This window comes from Embiotoca jacksoni, unplaced genomic scaffold (genome assembly GCF_022577435.1).
Source record: "Embiotoca jacksoni isolate LCO1_2020_lvr unplaced genomic scaffold, fEmbJac1.0.p SCAF_15, whole genome shotgun sequence".
Lineage (NCBI taxonomy): Eukaryota > Metazoa > Chordata > Actinopteri > Embiotocidae > Embiotoca > Embiotoca jacksoni.
In genome coordinates, this window is record NW_027185285.1 from 7,139,323 (window position 1) to 7,160,911 (window position 21,589).

The following is a 21,589-nucleotide window of genomic DNA, read 5'->3' on the forward strand; positions in this document are numbered from 1 at the left end:
GAAAGTGTTTAGGAGTCCAGGAGGGTGGGAGGAAGTATTCTTTGTAGACTTGTATTCGTGAGGTATAGAGACAGAAGTTTTAGTGCCAAGACTAATGTGCATTTGTATCTGTGTGCCTGTTTGCCTGTCTCACATACTGATTGTGTTCATATCATATTCAGCTGGTGATCAGCATCACTGAAAGGAGGAATTATACCTCCTACCTTTGGATATCATCAAGTGGAAAAAGTTTCAGTGGTGGCACTGATCTGCATAAAACCACAGAGCAGTAAGTTGTCACTCTACTTTAGTTGGCTTTTTGCTGTGATCTCTTTCAGTTGTTTCATCTTGCAACAGACAACAGTGAGAAATACATTTTGAGCTGGCATGGTCCTTTCAATCAGTGTGTCATGGTTGGTGAGGTGTCACTTTGTTTGGTGAAACAGAAAACTTAAACTCACCTTGAAGGTGTTCAGTATGCACACTCGGGTGAATATAAACATTTGTATTGACTTAACGTTTTGATTTTGGCTCAGAGCTTCTGTTTCTCTTTGTGCAACATTATTTAAAGGTATTCAACTGGGAGAGATTTGTATTGAAGCATAAAGACACGGAGCCCACGGGTGTGTTGGTGATCTGAAATGAGCAGAAATACTCAGTTAAAACTCTCCCTCAGGTTCTTTGCCTTAACCAGCTCTTGCCGACCTCATATCTGTGTTGTGTGGTTTTGAATTGAGGTGAATCGTGTCAAGTCGTCAGGCAGTAACCTATTCTACATCACTCACTTTAGGAATGTTTTCTTCATCTGTCAAAAAAAAAAATCCTGATTGCCATTTCTTGTTTTTCTTTGGCTTTGCTGAGCAATCAGTTCAGTGTTTCTTTAAAAACACACACACACACACACACACACACACACACACACACACACACACCTTTTCAATACAAATGGCTCATCTTTGATTTTTTTTTTTTTTTTTTTTTTTTCCATAAACATGGGCAATTTTTTAATTTTCCCACCACTCTTACAAATTTTTATGAGGGTTTCCTTGTAATTATGAGAAATAATGATATAGACAATATGGCGGTGTTTTCACAAACACATTGTTTTACTTTCCTAAACATTACATTACATTACATTTAGCTGACGCTTTTATCCAAAGCGGCTTACAATAAAGACACTAAAGACATGTGACATTAGATGCACAAATGTTTTTACTCCCTTTCTTTTTCACATGCTCCACTACCGTCTCTCCCTTTAACACGGGGAGAAATGTCACGGTAATATTCGTCCTGTTTGCATATCTTCATATGGCAGATGTCTTTCCTCAGTCTCCCACAACCTTGAAACTGCTCTGCAGTGGAGCAAAAATGCAATTTACAGCCGTGTGTGAATACGTGTGCAGCAGGTGTCCTAATGGTATTTTTAATGGACGTCTATGATCTGACATATGATATTTAGCAGTTTCTCTGTTTACCGTGATGATTTCTGGGAGATGAAGAAGGAAATGGAAGTTGCTCTCTCCCACAGCCTGAAGCCAAAGTGCAGTTTCTGTGCTTCATGAGCATCTACGAAAACAGTCTGTTGGTTGGTTGGTTTGTTTGTTTTGTTCTTTTAAGGGGAATTTGCACACATGCGCTACACACAGATTAATATGCAATAGGTAAACTAAAGTTCTTATTCAGTATAAGATTATAGGGATAATGGTTAGGTTATGGCCGAGATTGTACAGCCTAGTTCTTCCCAATTGCAGTGTCATTTTTGCACTAATGGTGCGCGAGTACCATATGTACCTACAGTGCATCCGGAAAGTTTCACAGTGCTTCACTTTTTCCACATTTTGTTATGTGCCTTATTCCAAAATGGATTAAATTCATTTTTTTTCCTCAAAATTCTACACACAATACCCCATAATGATAATGTGAAAAAAGTTATTTAAAATTTTTGCAAATCTATTAAAAATAAAAAAACAAAAAAAATCACATGTACATCAGTATTCACAGTGTTTGCCATGACACTCAAAATTGAGCTCAGGTGCATCCTGTTCCCACTGATCATCCTCGAGATGTTTCTACAACTTGATTGGAGTCCACCTGTGGTAAATTCAGTTGATTGGACATGATTTGGAAAGGCACACACCTTTCTCTACCCAGAGCCCAGATTTGAACGCGATTGAACATCTCTGGAGAGCTCCCCATCCAACCTGATGGAGCTTGAGAGGTCCTGCAAAGAAGAATGGGAGAAACTGCCCATAAATAGGTGCCATGCTTATAGCATCCTACTCAAAAAGACTTGAGGCTGTAATTGCTGCCAAAGGTGCTTCAACAAAGTATCGAGCAAAGGCTGTGAATACTTATGTACGTGTTATATTTTCTTTCTTTATTTTTAATAGATTTGCAAAAATTTTAAACAAACTTTTTTTCACTTTGTCATTATGGGGTATTGTGTGTAGAATTTTGAGGAAAAAAATGAATTTAATCCATTTTGGAATAAGGCTATAACATAAGAAAATGTGGAAAAAGTGAAGCGCTGTGAATACTTTCCGGATGCACTGTATTCTATTCATAGTGTACTGTATGCAAGTGCAAAGGAACAAAATGTGAAGCGATACTGAGTGGAGGTATATTGTTTTAAGCTTAAAGCCTTCATTCGCTGCTGCAGTGATATTCGTTCCAAGTACTGAATTAATTTGTGGTCCAAGTTTTAAAATGTTTTTGTCAGCATATGGTTCAATAAATTAGGTTCAGCCTTTAATAAATATGTTCCCATTTACATTTTGGAAATGTTCATTTGGCTGCAGTTTGTGTGCATCTGCTGCGAGAGGCTGGGTGTTTATATCTGTATATACCCTCTGATGTGATAATAATTCATCCACCACATGGGCAGATGAGATAAGACAATATGGATGGATTTCAAAAAGATGTAAAAAAAAAAAAAAATGATGGCGTTTTGAAAGGAATAACGCTCACTTTTGTGTGTTATTATATTCCACATTGAACTCCAGTTACAACCCAGTAATAATGTACACTCTAAATCATTGCACTGCGGAGGCTTTTCATTTATGAATCACGCAATGATTGCTGTATGAAAGGGCACCTTAACTGCAATGAAAGCAGGATACTTTATTGATACACTTTGTGTGAGTACTATTTAAATGTTTAGTTGAGGATGATATGACTCTGACATGTTTACTTGCTCTTTCTCTCTGTCTTTCTCACACACACACACACACACACACACACACACACACACACACACACAGCCTAACATAGACATCAAAACGCAGAAGCTATTTATCTTAATGGGAGCACAGTCACTTATCCAAGAATACTGAGCGCTCAGAGCAGTAATTACTCTGTCTGTGGTTGAATTTTAATTATATCTTAGCATTGTGCCCGGTATTGTCGCGTGTGTGTGTGTGTGTGTGTGTGTGTGTGTGTGTGTGTGTGTGTGTGTGTGTGTGTGCGCGCGCGCTCCCTGTCAGGATTCTTATCTTACACTCACAATACCACACTCCTTGGCTGTAGCACAATGACCACTGTTCCCCGCCACCTGCTGTTGTGTTAGAACACAGAGCCACAAAAGCAAGAAGAGTCGCAGAGTTTGATCACAGTAAAGGCTCAATGCTTTCATTTTAAAATGACACTTTACATCGCACATTTGCATACGAAGCCACGGTTACTCAATTGTGTGAAGCGGCAACGAGCATGTTTCTTGAATACACTGCAGTGGTTTTAATTGTTGTTGTTTTTCATTTGTTGACATTGCCCGAACATCAGGATGTGGTTCATTCATTTTCACGTGTGGGGGACAAAATTTAAATGTACCCTGGACACGTGTGACATCACAATGTTGAACTGATATTGTCATATAATGTTGTTTCTTTTATCATCTGCTCATGAAAGCAAAGGTTTTATAGTGAGAAAGTATATTACTTATTCATAAACAAAGCTGTTTTTACACTTTACATGTATACAAACAAGTGTATGATTTTTCACCTATATTTGGACTCAAGAACATCCCTCTTTAGCGCCCTTACAAAAGAAACTACGTGAAACCCATGCCAATGTGCACATGTGCAACAGATATTTTGCCCATTGGAAATGTGGTTTTGGAACATTTTCATTGTGTAATGTGAGAAGTCCATGTAGAGTCCCATGTGAAAGGTTTTCCACATATTCTCCCCATGTTATCATATGTTGCAACATGTTGTAAACATGTGTCATACATGTCATCACGTTTCTCGTGGGAAAGCTGAAACACGTGGACTCGTCTTTTTTCTCTAAGGGTGTCCAGCAATAGTCTGACAACAAAGAGAGGGTCCACTTTCCTTAGTTCTCATACATGTGAGTGTATTGAAAGAAAGAAACTATAGGTGATAGAGAAATTCTGAAAGATTGTTTGGATTTAGTACGCTAAAATAAGAAATGCATTATTTTTTGACTGGAATAAAATCTTTGTTAACCGGTGCAACTTAAGATGTGTATTTCCTTTCTCTTTGAAACAGAGAAATATGGGGACCAAAGTAAAGATGAGGATTTAGAAATCTTCTCGTTGTCTTGGGTCGGAACGTCCTGCCAGTCGCACTCTTCAAAGTGTCCCTTTTCCTGTCAAACTCCTGTCTCTGGCTTCAATAGTAGACCATGTGAAATGATAACAGCCCTCTACTATTAGTCATGCAGTGCAGCTGTCCTGCGTGTGACTTTAACAGATAATACATAATGAGCTAAGAGCAAAGTTTGGTAGGGAAATGAGAATAGAAGTTCAGAAAGTAAGAAGTTAAAATTTGTATGAAGGTGGCATGAGGATGAAGCGGAATAAGACGGATGGGAATAGAGAAAAGAAGTCTGATAAATCCAATGACAGGTGGAAGAGAAGTGGAGAAGAAAAAACACACCGGAGCTTACGAAACGGCATATTTTTTTCCTAGCTGTCAGCCCTTGATCCTGCCCAGTGGCTCTACCGTCCACAGAGACAGAAGGAGGGATGATAAGAGATTATTCATGGCCCCTCTATCCTAAGCAAGAGCCCCTTCTCCCTTCTAGTCATTACAGTGACATTTCCAAAGACAACAATGAAAGCAGCCTCTCATTCATCAGCTGCAGCCCTCAGGTAGCCAGCAGACAGGGGCGAGATACAATGGCTGGTTGGAAGAACGGCACAACAGCGGCCCTGTTTACACAAAATATCCGAACCCTGAATTAGTCAATGGGGACAGAGAAAAGATGGTGCTTAATGTGAATATACTATTGCTAGCCAGTGTGATCAGAGTGGTGCTCAGAGGTCCTCTCGAGTGGGCACTTTGCTTTGATGTTTTTCATCCATCAGGGAGATTTATGTGTGCTCTCCATCTATCTCTCATTTTTGCTTTGTACTTTCAGTGCAAACAGGAATTTATTGATCCTCTTTCTTTTTTCTTTAACTCCCCGAATGTCTGTGTGATAATGCTGTACTTAATTACAATGAATGCTGTTCTTCTCGCACGTACTAAATACCACTGCAGTTTTACACAGACTGCAACGTTTACACTGCCAGTCAGATCAACATAGATCTGAAGCAGGTGATGACATTTGTCAAGCCTTTTATTTTAGCCACTTGATAGCAACACAACAAGCAGCAAACAGTAGACTGTATATAAAAGTAGATGTGGCTTCCGGGTCTGGCAAGTGAACCCAATGCAAGAAATGCTATAAAGTGCAATACCACCGTGGGCCACTCGGGGTTGGCTCCATTGACTCCTATTCAAATTCTCTCTTTACATACAAAGCCATAAAAAAAATGTCTAGGTCATTATGGTGTCATTCGCATTCACCCCTTCTTATCATTTTTCTGGCTGTCCATCTGAAATCAATCCAATCATTCATTAGTAATTAGTTTTCAAACAGCGGTATGTGCTGCAGTCAAGTTTCTGCGGCAGCGTCGTGTTCCTAATCAGATCGAATCAGATCCACCGCTAGCTCCTCTCCAGCAGATTATGAACTTCTAAAGTTGACATAACAAACATATTAGCATATGGAGACTTTTGACCCATCCGGCAACGTTACAGCTTTCATTTTGAGAGATCTGTTTTTGGTCTCCACCATCTCATGAGGAACACATCTGTTTATTTATCTGCTAACTGTGGTTCACCAGCTCATATCTAGCTGTATAGTTGCAGGCCATAAAACTGAAGCAGTGAGATAGCAGTAAAATGCTTCATAGTGCCCAAAGAACTTCAGAGTCAAAGACTGTCTGCAGGTTCATTACTGAAAGCAATCAGCTTTCCATTACTGCAGAGAGTGAGTCCCTTTTTCATGAGCTGTTTTATGATTTAGTGGAACATTTGTATTTTATTTCCCGTTGTTTGGTGCACAAACTTTCACAGATGAACTTCTAGTGTACTTTGTACGTGTACTTAGAGTTGAGTAAAGCTGCAGCTGATGATAATTGTTATTATTGATTAATCTGGTGATTATTTTCTTGATTAATTGATTGGTCTGAAGTACAAAGTGATGTCATTGTTGTTTTGTTTTATGAGCAACCATTTAAAAAAAAACAATATTATTTTTGCTTCAATGTGATACAATGACAACTACAAAATGTACGTCTTTGAGAAACTGATTCCAGAAAACATTCGGCACTTCTGATCAGTTGATCGTTTGATTGATAAAGCCGTCACAATGCATCTCTAAACATGAGCAAACATTTGTGTTTGCGTGCGACTGAATATAGGTTCCTCCTCTATTATGCCTGGCCTGTGGCTGTTCCATTGCAATTATGCCAGACTCCAACAGCTGTGCAGCCAGGAACACATCGCCATCCACGTTCCAGCTGGGAATTCTGTCACAGCTCATTGCTTTCCTCTCATGGTCGGCAGATGGAAAATTTTGGCATTGTGAAGTTACTCTGCTGCTGCTGGCTGACTGGTATACACTAGCTATGCTTTCTTTTCTTTTTTTTTTTTTCCACTACACTATCACATTTCTCTTCCCTCCATTCCTTGCTTTTTGTGGCTGGTTGTAGAGTCACAAGTCAACATCCCAGGGAAGCCTTGTCCTTTTTTTTCCATTAGCTTAACACAGCTATCCTTGGTTGGACCTCTGTATATGTGTGGCAGTTGTGTCCTACGTGACCCCTCGGCATTCCAGCAGAGCAGCATAAGTCACCATCAGGGCTGTATCGGTTTCCCCGGCCCGGAAATAGTCCTGCAAGCAGTCGGAAATCTCCGTCCTGGAGCATTCTCACTCCAACGCTTGTCGTTTTCCAAATGTATGGAAAATAGTTGCCGCGTGACTCTTCAGTCCAGCCTGTCAAGGCGGCCTAAAGTGACATTGTCATCAGGCCAAGTGGGTCAGCCGGTGACGAGTGAAAGATTGGTGGTGGTGACTGATGTGTCACAAGGGGCCGAGCACCTAACTGGCTGTTGTTGCTGTTACTATTGTTGAGCTATTTGGTCCTGATGCATTTGTCACTATGCTACAGACAGCTCCTAATCCACCGGCTTTCTTTCACTGCAGCGACTGTCTCCAGGTGTCAGGACCGTGCAGGAGCAGTAATCCCGGTATCATTTCCCATGCTACGTTTATTTTTATGGTTGCTATAAAATTATACAGTTGGGTCAGTTGCTGGACTTCAACCAAGAGGACATTGTTTCCATTCAAAGTGGCCTCTTCCGCAGTGTAACCCAGATTTGTACCTATGAGGATAATTTGCTGCTGTAACAATGTTAGTATTTCAGGATGTATTTCAGGATGTCCACCTAATTGTCTCGCGAGACTTAATAAAATGATCAATATTTTGTCAAGCTTCTCTGTTTATCTGTGTCCTGTCTGTCTTTCAGTACCGGATCGGCCAGCTGTACATGATCAGTAAACACAGTCATGAGCAGAGTGAACGTGGGGAAGGTGTGGAGGTGGTGCAGAATGAGCCGTATGAGGACCCGGAGCACGGATCAGGCCAGTTCACAGAGAAACGCATCTACCTCAACAAGTGAGTGTCTTCCTGCTTCTGTGTAACAATCAGTGGCCCCAACAGTCAATAAGAAAAGTATTTAGACAATATTACCCTATCAGCATATTTCTGAGATTCATGAGGTTCTTTCAAATAATAAAGTGCTGTTTGATCCATAGAAAAACATATATAGCACAACTCCAAACAATTACCTCCAACTAAAATCAATACATTAGGTTGTAACTTTAAAAAAAAAAAAAAGGGTGAACGGAGCTCTCTAGAAGGCAACAAAAAGCATTTTTGACAAGTTCTGGTTGTCAAACTTAGTAGAACGTTTCCATCATTATTGTGATGAACTGCGCCAGTGGTTAGTCTGCTAGTGTGAATTTAAGAGTTAACAACTTTTTACAACAATTATAAGTTGGTCATAGCAAAGACAAGTGACGTGAGCTCAGAGAAAAGATTGAGCATCATTTCTTTGCACAAAGAAGGCCACGCTGTCCATGTCGTGTTCCACAGTTGTCTGTATTTTTCTTTAAAGTTCGAAAGTACAAGAATATTGTGAAACTAAATACTAAAACATTGTGACTGTAATCTTTAGTGAAGCCACAATTGGGAGTCCAGATACATTTTTGTCTTCATTTTGAACTTGATGTCTGTTGTTTTATGATTTAAAACCTAAAAAACAATTTGTGCAATTTTTCCCTTGAAATTAATTCTATTTGCTTTGACATTTTGTTATCTAATCCTCCATTTGTAAGTATGGTTTGATTCTTCAAATACTTTTTACGGAACGCTTTATGTTCAATACGACAAAATACATTATTTTGAAGGTGTATGTAATAAATCTTATAAAATTGTTCCCCAAAGGAGAAACCTGTCTTGAATTGCCTCCTTCCACAGAAATGCCAAAGCCCACCTATCAAGCTGACGACTTATGACTTTGTAAGATTTCATCTCGCACCAATAATCCTCGGCATTCTGGCACGAGTGACCGTTTATTAAGTTGCAGCTGATAACGCTGTCAGGAGAGATGTGACAAAGAGAAGACAATGTGACTTCTTTTCGCCGCATAGCTGTCACTGACACTCACTCTTTCAGCAAACCTTGGCGTTAAAACACAATGAGCCATCGGTGGGATGTCTAATGAAGTGTTCATGTCAACATCTGGAAGCTTTGTTTTTATTAGATAAATAGCTAAGGACAAATGGTTACTGTACGGAATGATAATGGAAGCACATCAGATATCATGAAAGTATGCAAGCTGCTCTCAGCACCACTGTTGTGTTTTAGAATGAACAAGGGAAAATATAATTTGGCATCCCTGTGCATCTCTCTTCAAGCTTATTTTCCTGCTCGCAGCTGGCAATGTGTTTTGTTAAACTTGATAAGCGTGAAATTGAGTATTTGATTTTCTGTTATGTAAATTACTGTTGATTTATCTGCTGTGTGCCGTCTCTTCACTCTCATTTATGAATTTGCTCTGAATGTGACCCCTTATCACAACTTTTTTTTTGTCTGTGCAGCATTACAGCAAATAAATTCTGAGTATTTGCAGAAAATATTATGAACATTTGCACTTTATTGAATACACTGATGAGGGGAATCTAGGTGAAAGCATGATTCAGCAGTACGGCCAAACAGAATGGAGGAGTTGAAAGACAATTTGAATGCTTCCAGATAGGAAATATGGATTTATCTGGAATCTATTGCTAATAAATTATGTTCTGTACTGAGCGTACCATATATAAACGTTACAGTCATACAGACTATTCATTAAAATTTTATTAGCTGTTTTTGTGCATCAATCAGATGTTACTTCTGCAGTCTCGGTCATATACTGTGGGCTTATCGTCACCTGGTCACTGAGTTCAATAAATCCGGCCCAGACATTTGACAGAAGCACAAATCCATACAGCCAACGTCTGTCAAAGTAATGCAATGTGAAACCATTGATTTCCATTGAGGGATCGGAGCCCAGAGTCAGCAGTGTACCTGAGCTGTTATGAATTAGATGTCCTTCTCATGTATTGGCTGACATGAACAATTGAACCGAGGTGGGACATGGATGACAGTTTAATCCTGTGGAGTATAATGACACAGTAAATCCAGCATCTCAGACTTCACCTTCAAAGAAGCTCTACTCAATAAGTAGTTTCCAGGACTATCACACACTCAGAGTGAACTAACAAGAGACTGCAGGATCTTAGAGTTTATATAAACTAAATTGCAGCAGGAGATGTATTTTAAAGGACAGGTAAAATGACCAGATTAGATTTTGTCTAACAGCATGTTGGGGAAAGATTGTTAATCGATGTACCAGAGTCAAGTCACAACAATGTGGACGCTGAGTGTTTAAGCACTGAACATATAAAACGACAAATGTTCACTCAGAGTATATTTAATGTCTCCAACTGTAGTGACCTCAGAATTATGAAATGGTTTTCTAGTCATGTTTAGGCACTGGCAGCACCTAGATTTTGTTGAGGCATGGAAACAGGATATAGACTTCATATAAAAATAAAAGTTCAAACTGACGAGAGACACATGTTTCATTACCGAACTTTAACTGATGTGGTCATGGTGCATAAACATAACCACAGACTTCAGTATGGAGGCAAAACTCCAGACACTGGTCTCAGTCTTGTGCTCAGTGCGTTATCCCATTTTATCGCCTTGTATTATCAGACCCAAATTCCGTTCATGAATATATGGGTCTGACTACAATCCATTCAGGGTTGTTTCCAGTCGTTGCATCTTACTGGGCCTCAGGTTCATTTGGAAGCTATTGAAGCAGCCTTTAATCAACTGGCATTGACCACATTATGACATATATTGTGCACAGAAACTCACCAAGCTGTAAACGCCCGAGGCGAAATGCAAATGACCATTGCAGACTTTCTCAGGTAAATTCAAGGATACAAGGAGCCCAGTTCTTGTTCTGTCTTCAATTTTTTTTTATCTTTGATAGTGTTTGCTTCAACTGTTCATATCTCCTCGCCTACTTCTACAACCTCCACCATTGTTAGAACTACATTTTGAAACAAGGAGCTGTGAGCAATAGTTGGGCGGAGATGTGAGCAACGCACAGGTATGCAGAATTAGCAGTGGTTAATTCAAAAGAAATTGTGACCTAAAATAGGTCTCTAAATGTAATTACCTGTTTTTGGAGCAAGCTCTATTTTAGCGTTATACAGCAAGTAAGCTACATTTTGATACTGGTCATATGGTTGGTCTTACCTCATTTACTCCATTCATCTACTTCTGTAAAGCTCAAACTCAGGTAAAGTATTTCATATAATTGTCCTTCCTGATGGTAATTTCACAATATTTCTGCCGAATTTATTTTCCACATCTTATTTTGGTGAGATAAAATGACAAGTGCACATTGATCACAAATCAAATTCTTTAGTAGTCCACTGGGCTGCTCATTCCCCAAAGTAATACTACGGCATGAGACAGAGATAAAAACAGAGCCACACTGAGAATACCAAGAAAGCGCTGAGGTGAAGTTTTGTGGTCAGAAGTGACAAGTAAGTGGGCCTTAGGGAAATATGAAGTGTCAATGACAAACTAAGGGAAGAAGACATAGTGTGTGTGTGTGTGTGTGTGTGTGTGTGTGTGTGTGTGTGTGCCTGGCTGAGTGCCACCGTGTGTGTGTGTGGGCAGAGAAAGATGAGGTCAGTGTAAGTGACGGCTAATTTGAGCAGTCACTGTTGGAGACCGAGACCGCCTCTCTCCACCCACAAACCACCTGTTACCATGTTATAACTTACTTTTGTGTGTGTGTGTGTGTGTGTGTGTGTGTGTGTGTGTGTGTGTGTGTGTGTGTGTGTGTGTGCGTGTGTGGCTTGTAAATAAGGCGGTGTGAGGACATGTGACCTGCTGTGTCTGGATGCTCCCCTGTCTTTTGCAGAGGGACCCGAGGAAGCCCAGTAGCTTTGACAGTCTTATTGCCAAACCAGTACCCTTTCCACACTCAGTTACATCCTATAGACACAGAATAAGATGAGAGAAAGAGTTAAAAAAAACAAAAAAAACAATCAGAGGCTGATTTAAAAGATTTATCATGGAAGTGAAAACTGGTCCAACTTAATGATGGCTTTGTGCTATTTGCTGAGCTTAATTGGCTGATGTTCAGGCAGCAGAAATCTGGACTGAATGCGATTTTACCTTCAATAAACTGCTTCTGATGAAACTCAACAATGACTGTCTGCACTTCCCTTTTCTCTCAGCCTCTATTGCCAATCAGGACATACTGTTGCATTGTTGAAAGTGACACAGCAGTTTGCTCAATTCACCTGTAAATTTATGTAGTTCTCAAAGCTGTGGCTCGGCAATTTGTCCTTCGAGGGTTTGGCCCCCATGTTACTTTTCCTCAGTAATCATTTGCATTTTGATTGAACCCCCAATATGGTTCTGAGCTACTTTGATGCAACTGTCAGCATTTAAAGTCCATTTGTGCTGAGTAATAGCTGGTCCTCTGTATTTTCCTCCCTATTTCCCCTCCATGCCCTTCTCTATATCTATCACCGTTCAACCTCTGGTGAAACTCCCCTGCAGGGTGTAATCAGTGTAATCAACTTCCCCAGGGACCATCGTGGCTGCCTTGTATAGCCTTCCATTATGGCTCCACACAGCTGGATGCTTCTCATCGCCTATTCTGGGTGACAGGGTAAAGGAAAAGAGTGGAGAAACTTTAAGAGAGGACTACTTTGACTGCACGGCACACAAGCTATTTGTCTCAATTGTCCTCTTGCCTTTTTCTTTTTTTTTTTTCCTTCATCTTCAGTTCACTAACCAATCCACTCTTATTTCTGTGTTTCAGCAAGTTGCCTAGTTGGGCCAGAGCAGTGGTCCCTAAAATTTTCTATGTCACAGAGAAGGCTTGGAACTATTACCCGTACACTATCACAGGTAATACCTTACATCCCTTGAGTTTATCTATTTCGTCCACATGCACATTCATGCAAGAGCATGTGTTTACATGCACGGCTGCTCAGCCATTATTATCTGTAGTACATTATATTGTGCTGCTCCAAAATAATAGAAAGGTCTCTCAAAATAATGATCACTCCTTCTGTAATACCATTCCACCGTCAATAACTTTCATTTTCTGCAGCCTTCCACAAACATGGTCCTGCTCACCTGCTGGCAGCCATTATATGGGATCATTGGGAGGGCAAAAGGTTATGGAAGCAATATTCTGTTCAACACAAATAGACTTTGGATAAATACTGACATACAAGGCAAAAACAATATAACACTGAGTGCTTTTTGATTGTATTGTGTGTGTGTGGTTGTGATGGAATTTGTTTTTCTGTTTAGTCGCTGTTACATTTACAGAGACATTAAAATGCAGAGCACCACACGATTAAAAGATGTGAATTCTGCGCATAAAAATTAGATTAACTTTTTTTTTTCTTTTTTATCTCAGTGTCAAATTATTGTATGATGCGTCACACAAAATATGGGTTCACCACCCATCAGTGGTATTTAAAGCTGTATTATAATCAGCATTCAACAGTCATACTGTATGTTACTGTAGCAGACTCAATATACCTGATACTAACTATAAGTGGGTTTTTTTCATCATCTGTTGATACCACAATGCACTTCAGTTCTGAAGGTTCCACAACGAACTTCACACAACGATGGTGTCCGTGCTTGTGAATATGTCCGACAGCAGATACTCTTCAGTCATTCAATATATGCAGTTTAGTGGGACTTCTGTGACGTGTATCACTCACAGTGTCATCATTTAAGTCCGCTGACAAATAAACAATGCCCGCAAATATCGCATCGCCTCGTGGTTATGTTGAACTCGTGAGTAACTGTGAGCACCACATTATGCATAGCAACATATCAGCGGCTGTGCAGGGACATGCTGCTGCTATGTATGTACAGTAAATTTAAATGACTAAATTAAGCCCTCAGTAGGACCACGAATGTAAAAACGTATCAGTGTCACACAGATTTAAAAAAGAAAAGAAAATGGGGCTATGTCATAGCATGGGCTCCTCTCATGTGCTTTTACTAGAACTAAAGTGCTTTGCTCAGGCTTAATGGTCCTTTTTCTATTTTGAAGTAAATCATTTTTTTCTCTTCTCTCCCATGCCGTTTCATTTCTTTGTTCTCTTTCACTGCTCCTCACATCTCACTTCTGTCCATTATCCCGATGACCTCCGCTGATGACATGGTCAGAGTACACGGTGAGTAGTTTTAGTTTGTCCCATGCACACGCAAACACAAAAAAATTGTTTCGCTCCAACAGCTGGCATGTAAATCTTCTGTTGTAGAGGTTAAAGGTGAGAGCAGCTGCTGTCACTCCCACGCTGAGGATGAAACCACATATAGTTCTTACATAATGCTCAATGTTTTGATTAAATATATGAAATACAAATGAGGTGTGTCTGTGAACAGGGCAGTAGGGCAAGCAGTGTCTGTGTGAGTGGTAAAAGGTGTGTGTGAGCGCACGTCTGTGAAACATGGAATTGTGTAATTTGGCAGACTATGAGATGAGAGGGAGATTAGCAGGTCCGGTTTATTGAGTCCTGAGCTCAGGGCATCGCTGACAAGGAGTCTGTCCCCAAGACCCAACACTTAAATGGACGTTCACGAGTGTGTGCTGCTAGTAGATAGCTGTGATTCTAACTGTAATATTGTATACTTGGATTGTGATTGTACATTCAACAGCAAGGACCTCCACCTCAATTGAGTATGAACAGAATTTATCGATTATGATATGGTGGAATGCCCCGGAGCTGGGCAAGACATGCGGTTTGGGGAAGGCTCAGCTGAGAATCCACTGCGGCTCTCGGGCCTCTCGGATCCCCTTGGTACCTATGAGAATCACAGAGAGAAAACATAAGGACGAGAGGGAGGGTGGGTGGGTGGGGCACAAACAGCGGGAGCAGACAGATGTGCCGGATGGGCAGGTATTTATAGGCGCATGGCTAGAAGGGGAGTGTTTGAGGTGTGGTCCTGCTCCTGAAATTCAGATAAAATTATCTCCAATTGTTTGTTTGAGTGACGAGATGTCCGTATTTACTCAAGTATGTCCAAGAGAGCTCTCATAAGCACTTGGGGCTCAATGGAAACAAATCAGGTGGGAATTTAACGACTCAGAAATGTGGGCATTGGGATTGACTATGGACTGACGGTCTCATCTCCATCTCTGACTTCCTGGAACAAAGAAAACAGCACAGCCAATCAGAAAAGAGAAGACAGAGCCAACCTCTTGCATTACTTCATGGTCACTTGAACCGTGACAGACAAACGTCCTCGAGCACCACCTGTCATGCTGAGCACATCAGCCGTAATGTTAAAGAGCTGAGAGGATTTGTTCATAAATATTTGATCAGGAGAATATGAATTGCAAAAATTCTGACAATTGATTTATTGCTCAGTTATTTTTTTAAGGAAAAAAAATACCGCAAGGAAACGAAGATCATATTTGTTCAACAAGAGGAAATACTTTGGATAATCAAGGCGGCCTAAAGCTGTTTACTGGTGAGGTAGAACTGATGATGATCTGGGGAAGAGTGGTTGTAGAGGTGGGGAGGTGATAAGCAAGGAGGAACAAGTGTGTGCCAATTAGCCTGTAATCAGCAGCCAGGGAGCCACACCCACACCGGTGTACAAACAGAGAGGAAAAACACAGACAGGGAAAATGAACAGGGGAAACACAGGGAGGCTCAGGGAGAGCTGGCTGGGCCATGACAGCTGTATATAATCATGCAGAAAAATAATCAGTCGAATTTACATTCAAGAAATAAAAATGGCAAGAAAGACCATTGAAATCTCATCAACAGCGACTTCAAAAGAGTACCTAAGAGACAATAGTAATTATTATTGGATAATGACAGTCATGGTGGCAGCAAGCTATACATAAGGTAACTCGTATGTCCCTCTACCTGACCACTCAAGATATCTTAAGGTAGCGCAGGGTGGGAGTGTGAGCCCTTCAGTGGGCTGTAGGTGTGTCTTGGGGTCACCTCCCAGTTGGAATAAGTCCACAGGAAGGTTCGGGGTGAATCTTGATCAGAATCCTAATCAATTAATTAATTTTAAAAACATCGTAAAGTTCCTTTTGGCTAACTGACTTCCTCACTCTGTCCCTGAGGATGGGCCCAGACCCTCTGCAAAAGAAACTTATTTTGAGTAGCTGTATTGTGAAATCAAATTGTTTCTAACATATAACTATACATAAAGGTAAAAAGACGCGTCAGAGCTCGACGTTCACGGCCCAAATCCCTCGTGACACCTGCTTCAACAACACCTGTATCCCCACTGCACCATTATACGTGTCGATATCAACTAATCAAGGAGATTTCTCATTGACGACATGACAAACCCAGCAGCTGTCAGCTGTAAAACTAGCTAATTGACTGTCACTAACAAAAGCACTAATGATTTGCTCTGGGACATTAAGGAGACATGCCCCATGACATGCACACCTACACACACACACACACACCCCTCCATCACATTAAGTCTAAAGCAGCAAGGAAACATCAATAAAGTAAAAATACAAAACAGCAGCTGGCTCATCTTCTTCCCTGAGATTACACATCTTCTTTTGAGCATCCGGATGCTTGAGGAAGGTCATGTGATAGTGGGCCACTTTTTCTGACTCGATAACATTAAAACAATACCAGTGTTGTTGAAGATATGAATCCCTTTCTTGGAAATATAAACTGTAGGTTTACAAACAAGTTCACAAGAGCTTCTCACAGAAGTCCACTTGTAAGTTCAACAAGTGTATATAGTGAGTGTTGATGGTGCCCGCGTAGTCACGCTGCCTCACGGGATTGATTTGGCTTGGAAATGTTTGGTTATAGTTTTCCCGCGGTGGATGGTGATGATGCAGATGAAGATAATGATTGCTTGAGGCAATGACAGTGACGGTGTCATGAAAATAGGTGGTCGTGTTACAGTGTCGTTCTCTAATTGCAGAGTAGCTGAGTGTTTATTCTGGTGGTTCTCCGACTCCAAACTGAGCACCACTGTCAAAACATCTTCATCAGTCTTCCTTCAATGACATTGTCCCCTCTGGGATGAAGGTTGATGTGTTTATTCAGTCGTCGGTGTCAGTAAAACAAGCACACACACACACACACACACACACACACATGCCGATGTGCTTACCATGAGTTCCCAGCATCAAGGCTCATCAAGGCCTTCTTTTCTGTGCCACAAATTTGATCTCTCCTGTGGTCTCTGCCATGCTATGCCGCATTTAAATATGCTCACACACACACACACACACACTGCTTTATGTATCAACAAATAGCTTATGTAACCACTTTTTGGTTGTATAATAATTGGAAGTGTTAAGCTTTAATCTAATCAACCTGCTGTGTTTAAGCGCTGATGAACCGCAGGCAACACGGCCAGAGGCAATATGTTTGTGTGTGTGCATGTGTGTGTGTGCGTGCGTGTGATGCAGTTTTAAGGGAAAAATCATTACTGCTCATCCGTTTTGAGTGATAAAACTCACATATAGAGACACACAAATGTCCTCCTGTGTAATGTGATCTGGTCCAAATCACTTTAAACATCATCTAAAAAAAAGTAATCATCCTTGAATGAAGTCTTTTCTAACCCCTGCAGTGCTCCTTCCTGCCCAAGTTTTCCATCCACATAGAATCCAAATACGAGGACAACAAAGGGAGCAACGATAATGTGAGTAGAGCTCAGCATGTCATGTGGTTGGGAGCAAACTGTGGCGAGATCTGAGAAGAAAGAGGGGAAATCTCAGCATGGCTTTTAAATAGATTCCAGGTTTGATTCTCTTCTCCTTTCTTGTACCTTTGTCAGTCCCCTGTTGTACTCCTCTCTGTCTATTTTATTGCTTCATCTTTTTTCTTCTTATATTTCCACCAATCTTGCAGCTCCAGTCGCCAAATCAAAACTCATGAATTCTCTTTGTCTGAAGGTTGTTGCATCATTGAGACTGTATTAAGTGAAGAGCATTCACGCTCATTCTGATATGATCTCACTTCTGTAGATAGTTGAGTGTTTACACAGCGTTACGGGTCTGCTGGTGTCATTATTATTTTTGATATCTCACACAAGCAACAGAGTTAAAAAAAAAAAATTACCTCTTTTTCCATCACACCCAACTTATACAGTGTAATGCCATGTGACGTCTTTCCATAAAAACATTCTGGGGAAATCTTAAAATTATGGGAATTATCTGCAGCTCAGGAAGAACATCAGCAGGAAAATGATAAAGACCAGACCACCTGCCATGCTGTAACTCTTCTAGCTACAAGTTTCAGATATAGACATAGAAGTCATTAGTCTATTCACTGGCTCAACAGTTTCAACTATTGCAAACAAAGTGTTATTAATCTAATGATGATGATGATGAAAGTAAAATATTTCAACAACATAACAAGGTTGAGTCTTTCATCACAGTTCAAAGCACTTTGCTTTCTTTCTACCTCTCCTTCAAAGTGCTTTTACACTTTGACTGGCAGTAGGTCCAAGTCGGACTCTTATGCAATATTGCCTCGATCCATACTGTCGCTGGAAACAAAAGGCCGCAGCGCCACTTAGTGGTGGGGCATGGAAGTTGCATTCTGATGGTTTCAAAGATGGTCATAATTTCACATTTGAAAAGTGCTTGCAACAAATGGGGGTGTAGACAAATTCAATAGAAGGGTTTCCTCCCTCCGCCCTCGAGTTAACACCCCACCGCCTCCACCATTTGTCCCGTCACCGCTATTCTTTCTCATTTGTGTCTCCCTCCTTTCCTCTGATAACCTCATTCCTCCCACTGCCCTTTCTCCCTCTCACTACACCTGTATAAAAGGTTAAAAGGATGTAGTTTGACGGAGAGTCTGTGACACCGGAGCAAACTGCTCTGAATGGAAGCGCAAAACTAGCCGGCATTGCTCTGCTGGGGGAGTCACACAAGAGGAAATCACTGACCACGAGGTGTGAGTCACATTCATCCTCACAGTTTGTTTGGTGTATTGTCTGAGAGTAGAGGGACAGCAGTGTGCTCATCGTGTCATCTGTGCTCTGAACTTTTAAAACAATCAGGAAACCGTCTAGTTATCAAACCCGAGTCTCTTTGAACCTTCGCTTTCCTGTTTTCACCTTTCGCGTCCAGCATGTGTGAAGCTGCCTCTCTCCACTGCCAAACCAAGTGACTGGGGGTGGGAGGGGGGGTGAAATCACAACTCACCATCCCACAACATTTGTCAGCACCTAAAGTGCATTATTGATCGAGCTGTCCTCACACACTTAACTGTTCCCCGCTCCTCAGATCTTTGGCAGCGAGCCCAAAGAGGAGGAGACCGAGGTGTGTTTGGTGGACATCGCCTATGACGAGATCCCCGAGCGCCACTACAAGGAGTCTGAGGTGAGGGGAAGTGGCTGACCTCGGGAGGCGATGTGTGTGTGTGCGTGTGTGTGTGTGTGTGTGTGTGTGTACAGGAGCACGGAGGGAATCAATGTATGCATGCATGGCGGAGAGAGTAACAGAAGAAGAAGACAACTAAGAAACGGAGAGAAGGATGGTGTGTGTGTGTGTGTGTGTGTGTGTGTGTGTGTGTGTGTGTGTGTGTATGTGTGTGTGAGTGAACAGAATAGTGTTTTATCTTTCTGCAGCGGCCACCGGCTCATTTTTGACCACCAGCTGGCCATCTGCCTCGTCTGAGTGATGGGAGGCAGGGAGAAGCGTGTTTATGTGTGGGGGTGGTGATGGACAGAGACTGTGGTGATCTGACGTGTGTGTGTGTGCGTGTGCGTGCGTGTGTGTGTGCGTGCGTGCGTGCGTGTGTGTGTGCGCGCTTGCCCGTCTATCAGGGCCTGGTGGTCGTAAAAAGTGCTGCGCTATTAATAATCAACAGGGGTCATGACAGGCACCGCAGTGGTGATTTATTAATTGCATGCTCGCTTTTACTGTCACACACATTCACACACACACAAACACGTACACACCTCCCTCTGGGCTTTATGCTACACTCAAGAGCTAAGAATAGCACAGTGATGTCGTCCAGAGCTAAAAGTAGATGTCAGATGGTCAATGTAAATATCATTGGATTTTTTTTAAAGAGAGATGCACAAATAGCATCTGACTTTTAACCAGGGATCATCACGCATTCCCCAAATTAAATAAAACTCAGAATAAAAGATAGCTGAGCATTTCGCAGCCCTGAAAGCGGTTGCCGATGATGCGGAACACGTAGACAAGTGTGCCTCATCAGGGAAAGGGAATAAATCCTCCCTGCTTCATGGAGCGACACAAGTTAATAAGCCCTTATTGCGGTGGCTAAATGATTAGAAACAAGAACCGCGTGCATCGATTGTGCACATCGAACAATCCAACACACGAGGAGGTGAACTTAAACTGAGGATTGAACAACCACACCTGGATTCTTCAAAGCCGTACCAGATACTGCACGTACATTAGAGGTTGTTCATAAGAGTTACACTGTAGTCGAAAGAAGCTCTCTGGCACAGCGAGATGTTTAAGCACCGATGTTCGCGTTCAAGAGGAATTAGTACAGCAAATCTGGAAGCAAATGATGTCAAATATCTTTCGATGTCATATTTATTTGTTAGAAAATGTGTTAAAAAAAACCGGACCGGGCTCTCATTAGCACTTCTACTTCTTTCCTTCTGCGTCTGCCAATAAACTTGACGACACGTCTTATGCACAGACAAACGGCGACAAGGCCTCTCCCACCTCCGCTGCCAGCGCTCTCCCAGCAGGGATGGGAGAGGGAGCTGTGAGCTGTGTGTCGCCCCCCGCGCACACTCCGACACAGTCAGACACCACGGCTCCAAGACAAATGAGCACCGCGGCGTAATTAGTCCCCGAGGAGCAGTGATTAATGCGCGTGAAGTTTGTGATTAGGAAACTCCCACCGCGCCGCTTGGCTGTACTCTGCGTGAGTCTCTGAGTAAATGCAGGTGAGCTCGTCCAATAGGCAGGAAGGGAGAAGTGTGTGTGTGTGCGTGCGTGTGTGTGTGTGTGTGTGTGTGTGTGCGCGTGCGTGCGAGAGATAAACAACAACATTTTAATATGGGGTTGGTTGAAAAAAAAAACAGTTGAAAGGGTTTTTGGTTTTCTTCTTTTTGCACACGTGAAAATGTATGCAGCTCTTACGTAAGATTTTTTTTTTTTAATTTTTGTTTGTTTAATTCCCTATGGAAGGATGTGTAATTGTTTTGAACCCGGTGTCTTTTGGCCGTTAGGACCTTCGGTGTTTCAAGTCGAAGAAGACCGACAGAGGGATTCTGCAGGAAGGATGGATCGACACCCAAGACCCCATCATGTGCTCCTACAAACTGGTCACCGTCAAATTTGAAGTCTGGGGCCTGCAAACGCGTGTGGAACAGTTTGTCCACAAGGTCAGGACAAAATAAAAAAAAGTCTCGTGTGGGATTTGTTTCGGGGGTGGGGGGGGGGACTTGTCGACGATGTCCTCACAGAAATACTCTGCCCTTGCCCAGTCAAACTTTTGGAGCCGTGTAGATTGGTGTCAGTGCCCTGCGGGGTCCCATTATCTGTGCTGACAACATTGTGATACGCGGCCCTGAACCGAATCAGCTGCTCCATCATCACCTTCTACGATATTTGCGCTGTTTAAATCTCAAGAGTTTACCTTGCACCAACTCCCATTCGCTCGGCTACAAAGTTTAAAGTTTCTATCTCCTATT

The 21,589-nt window shown here is 41.7% G+C and overlaps 1 protein-coding gene across 1 annotated transcript in view; it reads left to right on the top strand.

Annotated features, from left to right (window-relative positions):
* pitpnc1a (phosphatidylinositol transfer protein cytoplasmic 1a) overlaps window positions 1–21,589 on the top strand; it is a 42,982-nt gene that overhangs the window by 17,616 nt on the left and 3,777 nt on the right. The window contains exons 2-7 of the mRNA XM_069149199.1: window positions 7,797–7,945; window positions 12,735–12,823; window positions 14,111–14,118; window positions 17,522–17,593; window positions 19,188–19,283; window positions 21,125–21,280. Coding sequence (XP_069005300.1) covers window positions 7,797–7,945; window positions 12,735–12,823; window positions 14,111–14,118; window positions 17,522–17,593; window positions 19,188–19,283; window positions 21,125–21,280 — 570 coding nt within the window. The remainder of the gene's footprint in view (window positions 1–7,796; window positions 7,946–12,734; window positions 12,824–14,110; window positions 14,119–17,521; window positions 17,594–19,187; window positions 19,284–21,124; window positions 21,281–21,589) is intronic.